Genomic DNA, 15,440 nt, shown 5'->3' on the forward strand with positions numbered 1-15,440 from the left:
ACAGGTTAATTACAGAATAACAAAGAAGATAAACATGGCTGTTTGCATAAGGCTGATTCAAATTTAAGTTCATTTATTATGTTATCTAAAGTAGTGAGAGTTTCAGTGACTTGCCTAGAGGGATATAGCTCATATGAATTATAAGTTGCAAAGAAAGTGCCAACTGCATTGGTAGAGGTCATTTCCTTATTCTGAAGCTCACTGTGCTAATGAAATCACAGGTCCAGTTCATTTCCTTTCCCTTAGTCTCTTCTTTCTTCTGTCCTTCAGTTTCATAATCTGAAATGCTATGAGATTCTCAAAGGATTGAAGTATTGTTAGGCATCATCCATCCAATCCAGTAACCAGAACAGATTATGTGCCAGGCACTGTGCTAAGCGCTGTGAATCCCATCCCCCCCCCCCCCCCCAAAAAAAAAAGAAGAAAGAAAGATAGTCTTGGCCCTCAAGGAGATTACATTCTAATGAGGAAAACAACATATGAAAGAAACTGAAAAGTGTGTATGGTGGTGGTGGGTGGAGAACGACCCACACCGTAGCATGGTAGGAAGACCTAAAGTCAGAGGGGCAGCCTGGAGTAGAGTGGAGATGCAGCTGGCTGAGGCGTCCTTTTCAATATAGAGCTTCTAGGAAGAGAAAGAGCCAACTGTTTTCCAGGGTAAAGTTTTTGTGGCATGGTAGAGAAAGACCAGAGACAGGAGTTCAGCTTGAAGAGGAATGGAGGAATGTTTCAGAATCACTGAATTTCGGAGCTGGAAGACAACCTCACATTTTCTTAAAATGTAGGTCTGACCACGTCACTACTCCAGATGTTGCCTTTTACCTTCCTTTTTTTTTTTTGTCATTTAAAGCTCTTCACAGTCTGACCTTTTTCTACTTTTCCAGTCTTCTTATACTTGACACCCCAACACACAAAGTATAATCTAGCCATACTGCCCTATTTGCTGTTCCTTAACCATGACATTCTCTCTCCTCTCTCCATGCCTTTGTATTGGCTGTACCCCAGGCCTGAAATGCTCTTCCCCCTCATCTCTGCCCCTTAGAATTCTGGGCTTCCTTCAAGATTCTGCTCAAATCCTGTCTTCAGCAGGTCTTTCCTGGTTTTCCCAGCTGCTCGAACCTCCCCCCTCTAAGGTTACTAACTTCCTTTTATTGTGTTGGTGATTTTCTAGCTGTCTTCACATCGTACATTCTGCTTTTGGCCTATCATTCTCATCTCTTTCCTACCAGAACCTGGATAAGGCTCATGAGTCACCCAGCTTTAAAAGGGCAACTTTTGCCTTGTCTTGCCAGGGCCCAAGTCTCTGTCCGTTTCCTGGCCATCTCCATATCATGCCTTCTAATCTTTTGCCATTATCCTCATTTTCCTTTTTTCTCCCCCTTAAAATTTTTCTTTTCGTTTTATTTTATTTTTTGTTACATTTTAAATTTCAAACTGTCTCCCTCCTTCCCCACTGCACGGTAGAGAAGGCTACCATTTGACACAGACACACACACACACACACACAGACACACACCCCACACCCCACACAAAACCATACTATGCTTCCTTATCTTCTTCCTAAGGATTCTACCTTTGGATCCCCTATGTCTGATGGTGAAATTTCTCTAACCTTTCAGGGAGCCCAGGTTTTTAAGCCTCTTCCTAACCATCTCTGCCATGTGTTGTCTAATTGTCCCCTCCCTTTTCTAGCACCTTTTCTGTGTTTGCCCCATTACAAGGTATGCTCCTTGAAGGCAAGGACTTGCTTGCTTGTTTTTGTAACCTCAATGCTTAGCATATACCCAGAGCTTAAATGCTTGCTCTATTCATCTCTCTATCTGTCCATCTAATGTATATATCAATTTATTTTCAGGTTTCCCCTATTAGAATGTGAGCTCCTTGAGGGCAGACACTATTTTTGCCTTTTTTTCTTTCTTTTTTTTTTTTTTTCTTTTTTGTATCTCCACACACTTAGCATGGTTCCAGGCACATGGCAAGCACTTAATAAAGGCTTGTTGACTGACTGACCTCAGAAGCCAGTCCAACTCATATCTGAAAAAGAATCCCTTCTGCTTCATATCTAATAAGTGGTCATTCTAGCCATTACTTAAAGCTGTCAAGTCATTAGGAATCCATTACCTGCAAAGACATTCACTCTGCTATTACATAGCATGGTAGGAAATTCTTCCTTACATCAAGCCCGAATTTGCTTTTTGCAACTTTTACCTATTTCTGGGTAAGACAGATCAAATCTAAACCCTCTTCTGTATGATGGATCCTCAAATACTTGTTTCTCCTCTCCCCCTTTTCTCTGTCTACCCCACTCCTACCTCCCAAAGCTTTCTCAACTTCTCTAGGATAAACAATCTCTGTATTCTCAAATCTTTTCTCATGCGGCATAGAGTTGTGGACTTCAGGGTGCCCTCCTGTTTTTCCTAAAGTGTGTCACCCAGAACTGAACAGCATACTTCAGATGTGGTCTGACCAGGCAAACTACTGCAGGACTGTCATTTCTTTATTATTGGATGCTGTTGCCTCTCTCTTATTGTATCATCTCTGATGTTAATTCTCTTGGCTGCCATATTGTGATGTTGACTCTGAGCTAGTAGGCCACAAAAACTTCCGGGCATCATTTTCTCCCTGCCTCAATCCCCTAAGCTTTGTAATCTCAAAGACTTTGGAAGAGATAGTCTAGGCCAATTCCTCTCAAAGCATTCCTTTAAAGAGTGCTCACACAGACCAGTCATCTCTTCATTTCTCACCATCTGCCCTCCATACACTGGACTCCATCATGCCCCTGTGCCGGGTACTCTCTGCCCCTCCCCTTACTAGCTTTCTTTTATGTGTTGTCTTCCCCTGTCTGATCATAAGCTCCTTGAGGCAAGGAACCTTCTCTTTCTTTTCTTTGTGACCCCAGCATTTAGTACAGTGCTTGTCACAGTTAAGTGCATACATAGTGTTTACTGACTCACTGCTTCATCTTATGTTTGAGAAACATGAAACCCAGACAAGTGAGCCAAAGTCACATGGCTCTTATGTGTCAAAATCTATTCTTTTTTTTTTTTTTAAGGCAATTGGGATTAAGTGACTTGCCCAGAGTCACACAGCTACTAAGTGTCAAGTGTTTGGTCTGAGGCCAAATTTGAACTCAGGTCCTCCTGACTTCAGGGCCAGTGTTCTTATCCACTGTGCCACCTAGCTGCCTCCAAAATCTATTCTTAATACCATACGTTCTTCCTATTGTCTTGAAAGATATGCAGGGAAAATTGTCTCTTTACCATAAACAATTGCATGTTCAGTTCTAATTGAATTGTGCGTATTTTCTTTTTTAGCTAATTTTTTAATGAAAATCAAGTCGCTGTCAGTTAAATCCTGATGGCTCACTTTTTCTAATATTAATCAATAACTGTAGAGTTGTTTAATGCTTCTAAGTAAATATTTTCCCAGACATCCTTAACTCTAATAAAAGTATCCTTTGGAAATTTTTTCTTTCTTCATTGTATTTACAATATTTGTACGTGATTTCTGTAGGTTACTGTATCCTGGTTATAAAATAATGGGCTTAAATAATGTTACCAGTCAGAGTTGGCAGCCACAGACTTACCAGATTTGTCTTGTTGATCCAGTGTCTGGAAGCATAAAAACAGTTAATGTTCCTTTCCATTTAGCACTGAGGTAAGGTTTATTATCTCTCTTCTAATGAATATGCCCCTGAAAACTCTTTTCTCTTAGCCAACAAAGAGCTATTTTTTTTTCAGATTTAATTAATATCTTTAATAATGGCATACAAAAAGTAAAAAAAATGAAAGAAAAAGAAACGTTAAACCTTTTGGAAATATGTAGCAAACTTCATTCTTCTCCATTTTAAAATAAGTATTTATTTACTGTTTTAAGTGATAAGAAGAGTGAACGAGCCAAGGATCTTCACTTAGTGAAGAAACTAGCAACTTTACTGAAAATGAAAACTCCAAATCTTAGTAAGTGTCCTCAAATAAAAAACCACATTTTTGAATAGTTTGGATCATTTAAAAATCAGCAGTAGAGCCTAATAAGTACACTCCAAATCCTTAATAATTTATGCATGCATCTTAGAATTTATCTGTAAAGTTGAATTGGCCTATATTTGCACATTAGGAGTTTATTATAAAATTAAAAGAATAGTAGATAATCTTGCAACTCATAGAATAGCTGAAATGTAATATGAACTTTTGCAAAATTATCATAATTTAAAATTTATTTGATTTTTCAGATTTAGTTGAAACTGAAGTAAAGGAATTAATTCTTGATATTAAGTATCCTGCAACCAAAAAACAGGTAAATATGCACACAACGTCTGTGATAAAAAATCGTCTCCCTTTTCTGTATCCTCATACTCTGCATATTTCTCTGTGCCACAGCTTGTCTTGTTTTTGCCATTTGCTTCTTCATGTATCTAAAGCTTGTTGTTCAGCTTCGTTTCTCCCTGCAATCTGCATTGTTTCTCATCTTTTCAGTCTTAACAGGTTAATCTATCAGATTTACTCAAGTTGATGTGCTGCTAATGGGGGAGGGAACAAACAAACATACACCTTAACTTTTGCATTATATCTCTTTGGTGATGCTAATAGTGGACATTTTGGAAAAATTACTCTTACCCAGGTAGCAAGGCAGTACAGTAGATGGAGCATTGGGCCTGGAGTCAGGCAGATCTGAGTTTAAAGCTGGCCTTGGATAATAGCTTTATAACCCTGGCCAAGTCACTTAACCTCTGCCTGCCTCAATTACCTCTACTGCAAAATGGGGTTAAGAAAAGCACCTATTTCACAGAGTTGTTAAGTTAAAATGAAATGTTTGTAAACCACTTAGCATAGTGCTTCGCACATAATAGGTGCTTAATAAATGTTTATTTCTTTCCCTCCTTGCTCCTCACTGTTCCTACTTATTGTGGCCTATGAATCTAACCAGTTCTAACCTGTGTCCATGACAAAAGTCTCTCCCCATTTCAGTCCAAACTCCATTAAGCTACAAAGGTGATTTTTCTGAAGCATAGGTCTAACCATGTTACCCTCCTGCTTGGTGAGTTGATTGGCTCACTGTTACAGCCAGGGGTCAAAAACTTCTTTGGCATTTATGCTCTTCATAACCTGGCCCCTTTCTATCTTTCTAGGCTTCTTAGACCTTGTTCTTTTCCATTCACTCTCCATTCTAGCAGCTGGCCTACTATTGCAGTTCCATAAACAAGACATTCCATCTCCTTTCTCCATATCTTAGCATTAGCTGTACTCTACTCCTAGAATGTTCACTGACATCTCCAAAACTCAGCCCATATCTCACCTCTGTAAGATGCTTTTCTTGATCCCTTTAGCAGCTAATGCTTTCCCCTCCAAAAGTACCTTCTATCTATTCTGTATATATCTTGCATCTACCTACTTGTTTATGTATCTCCCCTTTTAGAATGTAACCTCCTTCAAGACAGGGACTGGGTTTTTTGTTTTTGTTTTTTTATTTGTTTGTTTGCTTTTCTTTGTATCCCCGGACCTTACCATAGTTCCTGGCAAATAGTTGTTGTGGTTTGTCCTTTGTTCTTGAAGAGGACCATGACATCAGGAAGATGATGCCATGACTTGTCAGTTGAATTTAAGTGAGGGAGAGCTTTGCAAAGTCACTAGCCTCACTTTCTTCTCTGGATCCATCTGAGTCCGGTGGCAAGATACAGATCAGGACAGCTGGAGATGGCCCAGGGTGAAGTGGGAGACCTTGGCCTTTTTAAGCTAAGGTCCTTCCAAGTTCTCACTTTGACTAAAACAATCCCCATTCACTGATTAAGGCTGTTTAACAAGTGAAGCAAGGAATGGCCCCTTTAATTGAAAAAAAAAAATCAACCTGGGAGGAGAAGACTGGGCTGCTGGCCAAAAGACAAACCATTGCTATTTACATATTTACATTTACATCTGAGCCACTGGGCCCAAACAGTATCCACTAGGTGGTGCTTGGGTTGGCCAGTCAATGAGAGCCTAGAGTGAATTAGGTTTAAGGCTTAATAAATGTTTGTTGACTTGACTAGTCAGTCATGTAAGAGTATTGCAATCAAAATTTAAATGTAAACTTGTGGCAATACTTTTCTTACTGTCATGATAGTAACTATTGTTTCTTATTTCCCTTTATTGCATTAGCGGTATAGGATTTACTGAACCTCTTCTTATTAGTTAAATATTTTCTTCTCTTTCTTCCATGCTAGCTCTTCTCTTTGTTTTTTTTTGTTCTTCACCTCAACCTTTCTTTAGTTGTCTGACCTTCAGATTTGTGCTTGTATTTTAATATATCATGATGCATGATTTACTTGTACAATGTTTCATATGAACATCAGCATTTTAATGAATTAATCTGTGATATTTATTAAACTACTGATATTCATATGAAATATTTTATATAAGTTAGTTTTACCTTCAAGTCTCAGTATTCTGACAGTGTATACCTAAATGTAATGAAATGAAAATAATGGATTTTCTGACTTCCTGTCTTTCAATTGTGGAATTTCTTCCTTTGCCTAGGCTTTGGAAAGCATTTTAGCAAGTGAACGTTTACCATTTTCCTGCCTTAGAAACATCACTCAGACTTTGTTGGATACTTTAACAAATCAAGGTAAAATGATAGTTCATGTTAATTAAAGGTTATGATCATGTCACAGTTACAATCAAATTTCTAAAGAGATAGACATTTAAAATACAATTATATGCTTTTAATTGTAGAAAGATATTAAATGCTTACCTTAATGATTATGATATAAAATGTTCTTTTAATGAGAAAATTATTAAACATAATAAAATGTGTCAGTTATTAAAAATTATTATACTGTTTTATTTTTATATAGTTTATCATCATCTTGGCTTTCTGTGAGTAATTGTAAATTATTTCCTAATTGATATAATTGGGAAAATTTTAATTTGATACATATTTCTATAATTTGGTAGAAAAAATGAAATCTATTTGCATTTAATAATAAACATTTATTAAGTGCCTGTTCTGTGTAGAGTACTATTCTAGGCACTCAGGGAAGGGGACCCAAAAAGTATAGATAAGGCATGTAAACTTATATCTTTCCTCCATAGAGTTTACCTTCTAATTGAAATGTAAGCTACATTCACCAATTATGTATAATGCACAATAATATATAAGCTTATAGGAAGCTATATGCTTTTAGCATGAGGGAAAGATTAGTTGGTCATTTGTAGAAAGCTATTAGTCTCCATATTGTTTCCCTAATTTAGTTTTATTTCGTGGAATAAGAGATAGAATTATGTAGAGGGGTAAGTACTTTGGATATAAATGTGTGGACTTTGAATGGGAAGATGATGCTCATAACCTACTATCCACATTTACATAAACTTTGAGTTACTTTTCTAGTAATAGTAGTAGTTTGTGCTAAATCATCCACTTTCACGTAATTTTCATTGTGGTAATTTTCCTATAGTTTTTCTATGCATGTTAATTTTGGAGTAATTCAATGGATTTTTGTTTTCTGTATAAAGCTAACTAACCTGTACAAGGGCAGAAAATGTGACTGTACAATTGTTGGCACTATACTCTAGCTAAGTTACAAAGAGCCCGTATAAGCCCTTAACATGAAGTAAATATTATATAAAAAAATTGTCCTTGGTATAACTTTGCCTTTATAACTAGTAATGCCTTAATGGTTTCGTCTAGGCTTTGTTTTTTTTTTCTTTGATTTAATTGCATATAAATTCCATAGCTTAAAGTATAATTTTTAAAGGTACCATAAATAGTGGGTTAAGATATTCTCCATCAAATTACTTTTATCTTGAACTACTCTTAATTATTTCCTGTCCTGAATTAATATCTAAAACTAACTTGTGGAATGGATTTCTCTAGTAAATTTAAATTGTCCTTTACTTTATAAACATTTTATTTGCATTAACTTTTAAGGAATTCATTATTGTTTAAAATAAGGTATCCCTACAATTATATTTGTGCTCCATAAAGGTTTTATATTGCTATATCTTATATTGTCATGAGACAGAATGATCATTGTTGAAAGACTAGATAAGTCTTCTAACTGAACTCTTGAATGAGAACCATAAATCTATTTCAGAGATACAAAAAGTTGAAATTTATTATGCCTGAAACTGTGATCACTTAGAATTAGAATCTTTTTAGTTTTTTTGTTGTTTGTTGTATTTTTTGAAAGAATGAACAAGTTAAAAACATTTTTTCTTCAGTATTATGTTTAAGACAAAAGAGTTGGTTGAAAGATGCTAGAGATAATTTGTTATTTAATTAAAAAGAAAAGTCTGGTCATCTTGTCTTCTGCTGAATGCATTTTAAAATAATTCATGGTTCTAACTGACAATCACAATAATAGAAGGAGGTAGGAGAAATTGATTAACTCTCAATGAGTATGTCAGGGACTAGAGACAGAAGATAGTGTTCTTGTTTGGGGCCAATAAGCTGATTTTTAAAAAACGTACATAATTTTTCAAATCTTTCTTAATATTTAAATCACGCAATAACATTTTAAAAAACCTATTATTAAGATAATGATTTTCTTCACTTTTTTCTGTCTATCCTCCTAGTAGAAATCCTTTTCAACTTAAGTAAGTAGGATACTTGGGCTGAGAAAATCTTTTTTTTTCTACCATGGATAAAACACCGTAATATAATCAATCAATCAGCAAATATTTATTAAGTCCCTACTATGTTCTAGGCACTCTTAGGATACAAGTACAAAGAATGAAACAAACCCAGATTCCAAAATGCAAATTTATTAAATACAAGGTAGTTTTGGAGAGAAGGCACTCGCAGTTAGAGGGATTATGATAAGCTTCATGTAGAAGATAGTCCCTAAGCTGTGTCTTAAAGGAAAAGAGGAATTCCTATGAGGCAGAGTTTAGTAAAGAGTGAATTCTAGGCATATGAAATTGCCGGTGCAAAGACATGGAGACACAACATGGTGTGTCATGTGTGAAGAAAAGGGTGGCCATTTTGACTGTAGGACTAAGTAGAAAGTAGAATGATATCTGGTAAGCCTGGAAATATAGGGGTGGGGACAGGTTATTAAGGGGTTTCAAAATGCTAAATAGAGGAATTTATGTTTTATTCTGAAGTCAGTAAGCCACTGCAGTTGATTCCGTTGGGGAGTTATACACTCAGATCATCACTTAAGGAAAATTATAAACTACAGTACATCAAAGAATTGTGGAATGCAATATTAAAAGATTTAATTGGCATGAAAATTTTAACAAGTTTTTTTTTAACAAGCTGTTTAATTTGATTTTCTCTCCAATGCTTTAGAGCTTGAATGTGTTGATGAAGGACTACTCCAGTTTTGTGACAACAAGCTTAAATTACTCCATCTTTATGAGTCAGTCAATAAACTGAATTCTCTTGGGTTGTGTTCAGATACATCATTCTCCAATAATGTGAGTAATCCCAAAATGTAGCTATGTAGGAAGATTTAATTTATAGATGCTAAGACAATGTAGGGGCCAATCCTGTGTCTTTTGAAAGTGGTAAAAGTAGAAACAGTGACTACTTTATTTTGTTTTAAAAGAAGAGCATAAAGTTATCCTAATTGAATTCTTATGTGACTGCTTTGGGTATAACGTTTTTATCCTAGACATTGTTTTCATTTTATCCAATAAATTAAATTTTATTATTAATCTATTTTTCCTCCTCAGTGAACCTTTTATCTTACCTGAATTCAGTTAATAAGGTAACTGGTTAAAATCCAACTTCCTCTAAGAGGTTTCTTCCATAAAATAGGTTAACATCACCATATTGGTACAACTTGAAAAACCTGACTTTGAGTAATTAAAGAGGTTAGTAAAAATAATTATGAAATCCACCTCTTAACTTCCCTAATGCATATTCAATGGAAAATACCTTATAGTATTTGCTGTAACCTGATATTTTACTTGGTTTTTTTAATCAATCAATCAAAAAAGCATTGGGGCACATTTACTTTGTGCCAGGCACTGGACTAATTTTAACAGTCTCATTTTTTTTCCTTTCCATAGACTTAAAAACAAATTTAGTTTTCGTTAAAATGAAATAGAGAGTAGTAACTCTCAACTTTGTCTGGCCCAGATTCCTTTGTGAAAACTGTACATTTTATCAACCTGTCCAAAGAGGTATCATGAAAATACAATTAGTTTCAAAAAGAACATTTTTTACCCTGCTTACTATATTTATGCACTGCATTTATACACTGACCTTCTACACATTCTTATAAATAGAACTTGCAAAGTCAAATTCTATAATAAGTAATTAGTAGGTAGTAGGAATTTTTAAGGAAATTAGTTTTCTATTTTATGAGAGGATAGATATTAAAGCATCTATGAAATTTCTAGGTAATAATGTAGAGATCATTGAGACATAGTGATCCTTTTCCTTGGAATATTATTCACCATTGCTAATATCAGTACAAAATTCAAGACAATGAAGAAATGGCCTTGTAATTTCCAATGATAGGCACTGTGTATCAATAAGAACACTGCAGTGCTCAAGTAATGAGCAAAACAAGTCACCAATAATACCAAAGATAAAAGATAAGTGATTTAGTAGATGGCTTGTTACTCTTACTTTTGAAAGCGAGTTTCTCTTGTTCAATAAGTCAATCTTTTCCTTTTAAGAAAAGAGATATACTTCAAAACCAGGATTGACTTTCATAACATGGATGTGTATTAATTGTTTTAATGCAAAATATTAAAGGATTGATGACTTCACAGACCTTAATAAATTCATTTTCCTACTTCTTCAGAGGTCCAGTAGTTTGTCAGTGTGGTTACTCTCTTCAGCCCATGCTAATTGCTACCCCTTTATGGCTGGTTAATCTGTCTTTGAGAGTTGCTGTGGCCAAAAAATTCATTATCCCATTGCTAGCTTGATGATCATCTTTTCCAAATTTACCTTATCTGGTCCTTGTTCAGCAGATTCATCATTTCTCACTGAGTCCATATTAAAACTTTTTCAGTCTGGTAGGACCTGCCAGTTTACATTCTGCTGGCATAACTTTTCAAAATTCAGTCATTTCTTTATCATGATTAGCCATCAGAGTAAGACTTCAGCAGAGGTCTCTTCCTTATGAAAACATATTTCTCTAATTTGGGAAAGACTTGAATAGCAAAAGGACTGAAAACCACTTAATAACCACAATGCTTTAAAGAACTGGTAAATTTTAACCCAGAGAAGACTTAAGGGGATGTTAGTTGTCTTCAAATGTTTAAATCACTGTCATGCAGAAGAAAAAACAAGTTTATTCTCTATAACCAGTGGGCAGAACTTGGCCCAATGAGTAAAAGTTGCCAATAAAGCAAATTTTAGCTTAATATAAGGAAGAATTTCTTCCTAACAATTAGAAAACTATCCCAGAATAAAATGGGCAGTCTTAGGAGATAATGATTTCCTTTACATTAAAGATAGTCCAGCAGATATTGACTGATAACTTGTAGGAGATATTATTGAGAAGATGAATGTTTTAGACAGAATTTGAACAGAATGACCTTTAAGATACCTTCCAAATCTATTTCTGTTATTATTAAGGGATCCTCTTAATTCTATACATGTAAAGGATTTGGTTCCAAGATTTGTGCAGTACCTGTGACCTCTTTAAATATTTGTGGTTCTTTCTGTTATCTTATTTTCTTTCTGAACAGAGTGAAATTAGACCAGACTATTGTTTTATATATTATACTGCATAACAATTAAAATGTTCCATTTTCAGTCATACTTCTGTATCTAGTACTGAGGATTATAGAATTTTTCATTGATGTTATTTTAAAAGTTTAATAAAAATAGTTATGTTCTTTATTCTATGATTGTTGCATTGTTATCACATGATATCTCCATGAAATGTAGTAAATTTGGAGCAAAATCAGTAGTAGACTACACATTAGTGTTGTTATAGTCATAAGCCCATTTTTTTGCCTCTAATAGAAAAGTCTTTCAATCCTATTTACAGGGGCTTGATAGGTGAGGCATATTTTTAGACACAATGTGGAAGATTTATGATTTTATATCTTTTGTCTTTTAGGAGCTGGCAGTGTTGTTAAGGCTTGATGAAAAAGAACTGGTTAGGCTGCAGGCATTATTGGAGAACTATAAACAAGAGAATACCAGAACCACTGTCCGATTTGCTGATGATAAAGATGGTGCACTGCCTGTGACAACATTCCTGGAATATTTAGAATATGAGAAAGATACGATCAGTGTAAAGAAGATAAGTGAAATAGAATATGTGGCTTTAGGTATGTAATGCACTAGATTTTTTCTTGTCCTTTCCACGCCATCTGAAATTTATGGTATGAAACTCACAAAACTCTCATTGGTCAGAAGTCCTTGGTGAATCCCTCAGACACTCAGAGCATTAGTTTCCTTGTGTGAAGTAGGGATAAAAACACCTGTAATCCCTACCTACAAAGTTGTTATGAGACTGATGTGAGATGGTGTATATAAAACACTTTGAAAATTTGAAAGCAATGTCAGCATAGTGGTTGTTATGACTTGAGGTGGAGCCAGATTTTTTATTTTATCAGAGTAGAGTATTTTCGGGGTCAAAGATTCCTTCACTCATCCAATCTGCCATGCTTCTGTAATTTTGCCTTGTAGAGATACCCAAGAAAGGGTGAAATTATTTAGGCCACCCAGCCAGTATGTGTTTGAGGCAGGACTTTAATCCAAGTGCTTCTGACTTCAGTGGCCCTCTTTCTATCCACTTTGCTGTACTGACATTTTTTTATTGTTGTGTTTAATGTGTTTTATGTCACCTATATTTATTGAGTGCTTAGTCTCTGTAAGGCAATATCTTAAGCACTGTGGATTTGTAAAGACAATGCCGTCCCTAACCTCAGACAAAAATGCTCAAGCATACCAAATTGTTGTTGCTTTAAGTAGTGCTCCAAATAAATTTTTTGTATTAGCAATTCCAAAAAGGTCATGTTTAGAGCTATATATACTATACCTTCATTTTCCTCATAGATACTATTTTTATATAGAAAATTTTTTTATCAAAATTGATTCTAATTGAGAATATTATAGATTTGAGTTAGAGGTTGCTATAGTTTAATAGGTTTGCATTTTTATTTTACTAGGTAGTTTCTTTTTTTGGAAGTGCTTGCATGGAGAAAGCTCCACAGAGGATATGTGTCATACTTTGGAATCTGCTGGATTTAGCCCACAACTTTTATTGGTAAAGTACTAATTGTATACTTTTTCTTCATAGGTAATATAATTTTAGGAGAACCTTCAGGCTTTCAGCATTTGCTTATGGTAAATGGCTGTCCTTATAGAAATATCATAGAAAGTAGATGAAAACCTTCCAGATAATTCAAGTAATTTATGAATTGCCAGATTTAGTTAATCATAAAGTTGTTTGTTTTTCCCTGTTCTATGTAAGTTTTCTCATAAGCTTCAGCAAATGTAAAATAAACTTGGAATTTGATAAGCATACAAATAACAAACTTTCATGGAGTAATTTGTACCAATGAACAATGTCAGAATAAAGATAAACTATTAAATTGATTCTTATAAAGCCTTTAATTTAAAATCAATGATAAATTCTATGTTTCTAAGAGTACTTAAGATAAATGTAAAATTTAGAGTATCTTGTTTTTTAAATAACAAATAGTGATCTAATTTATACAACATAACTATCCCTTTAGTACTGTACTTTGCAGCACTGCTTATTAAGCATCCCCAAACTTTGTTTATTTTATAGATCAGTCAATTTATAACAGATAACAAGGAGGGAAAAAAAAACAATCTGTGTAAAATTATAACATGAAACATAAAAATCTGTGTTTTTTAGACGGATATTTATAGTAGAGATGTAGCAGAGTCTGTTATGGTTTGTTTTCATGTTTTGTTTTTCTTTTGGGAAAACATTATAGCATTGTTAGCTCGTTGGCTGCTTAGTATGGGATTCTCATTTTTTATCAGACTTTTAGTCCTTCTAAAATGTTTTACTTTTCCTAAATATGCAATTTAATTATAATAGAATTTAAGTTACTGAGAAAAATTTTAGTAATGTAATATAAAATTCAATAATTGCATTTGCAATATATGTTCTACTTGACCTTTTTAAGAGGCAGAAGACATATTTCATTTTGGTAATTATTCTGTAGCCCACCTGTAATGATAAAATAACTCATATCCCTCATATGTTAAATTTCCTAATGCCAAAATAAACCACAAAAGCAACACGGATAAAAAGCAAAACTCTATTGTGTATAAATTTAAATACATTGGTATTAGTGATCTTCGTAACCCCTATTGTGAGAAATCCTACCTGGTACCAAAACCAATTATGTTTGGATACCTGGTGTGACAGGTGAAATCCGAAATAACCAAGGAAACAAAAGTTCGAGCCTCCAAGCATCTCGATTTATTAAGCAATGCATGCCTATTGCATAACGCATCAGGACCAGGCTTTCTCAGGGGGTATAGATTTTTATTTTTATGTGTTAAAAGAAAACAATTAACAGGCTATAAACCAATATACAATATTAGGTGATCTGATTTTTAACTGAAGGAAAGATTAGAGGGTTTCAAATTTGGGAGGGAGAGAGTGAACAGGTGCAATTTCCTGAAATCAGAAAAAAAGGAGTCCTACTCCCCCCAAGTGTCTGTATCCAATCAGAGGAAAAAGGAAACAGTAACTGATCAATATGGGGCTAGTTTTCAGATAAGACATATGAGTTGCTTGAGATACATAATTGTGAGAAAACTCCTTGTATTAGTCTTTGGATCTGACTGGATTTCTGGTCAGCATAACCTAGATCCTTAGTTTAGGGTCTTTTAGCAACAGAGGTGGTTCATCTTTCCAGCTATGCAGGACTAGGTTCAAACAACTGAATAAAATTTTCTCAAATTGGACTGGACCCATAATTGAACAGAAAGGAAACTGAACTAGCTTCTAAATTGAATCACAAGCTGAAGTCAGTGTGGTTCACTCAATTCCCTCACTGGTACTGTCCCAGAAAAATAAACATTGGTTTATATGTCCTGAAATTAAAAGATATCTAAATGTATCTAATAGAAACTTAGTGTGATGTCCAGAAGGAAGAATACAGTCTACTTTTCTATTTCCTTGCAATTTGATTGTTACAAAAAAGTTTGTAGTTGAAACTGGAATATCTGTTATGTGTGTTGGAGGGTTTTTTTTTTTAGCCTAATTATAATGAGAATGTAAAAATTAAAATAGCAACATAGATTATGAGAATGGTTGGAAAAAGAGAATGGAATTTATAAATGGTTCTAAGTGAAATTTTGAGGTTTATTAATTTTTGAAAACTTTTTAAAGTTGAAGTGTTATATTTAAACTTTCTAATCCCTATTCTTAATCACCTTTTACTTTACAACTTTGAGCAATAGTTCACTACAGCATTGCAGTGAATGATGAACATTTTTCACTGCACCTAATCCCCAAGTGCATCCATATAATCCTATGCTACTAAGCTGTTTAT

At 34.5% G+C, this 15,440-nt stretch overlaps 1 protein-coding gene across 1 annotated transcript in view; it reads left to right on the forward strand.

Annotated features, from left to right (window-relative positions):
* The window catches only part of LOC114049726 (rab3 GTPase-activating protein non-catalytic subunit), a 127,945-nt gene that overhangs the window by 78,569 nt on the left and 33,936 nt on the right, over positions 1–15,440 (forward strand). The window contains exons 15-21 of the mRNA XM_027871106.1: positions 3,514–3,657; positions 3,877–3,959; positions 4,232–4,296; positions 6,513–6,603; positions 9,271–9,398; positions 12,011–12,224; positions 13,068–13,165. Of these exons, the coding sequence (XP_027726907.1) occupies positions 3,514–3,657; positions 3,877–3,959; positions 4,232–4,296; positions 6,513–6,603; positions 9,271–9,398; positions 12,011–12,224; positions 13,068–13,165 (823 nt within the window). The remainder of the gene's footprint in view (positions 1–3,513; positions 3,658–3,876; positions 3,960–4,231; positions 4,297–6,512; positions 6,604–9,270; positions 9,399–12,010; positions 12,225–13,067; positions 13,166–15,440) is intronic.

The sequence above is a fragment of the Vombatus ursinus genome, unplaced genomic scaffold, assembly GCF_900497805.2.
Source record: "Vombatus ursinus unplaced genomic scaffold, bare-nosed wombat genome assembly UNPS02014798.1, whole genome shotgun sequence".
Classification (NCBI taxonomy): Eukaryota; Metazoa; Chordata; class Mammalia; order Diprotodontia; family Vombatidae; genus Vombatus; species Vombatus ursinus.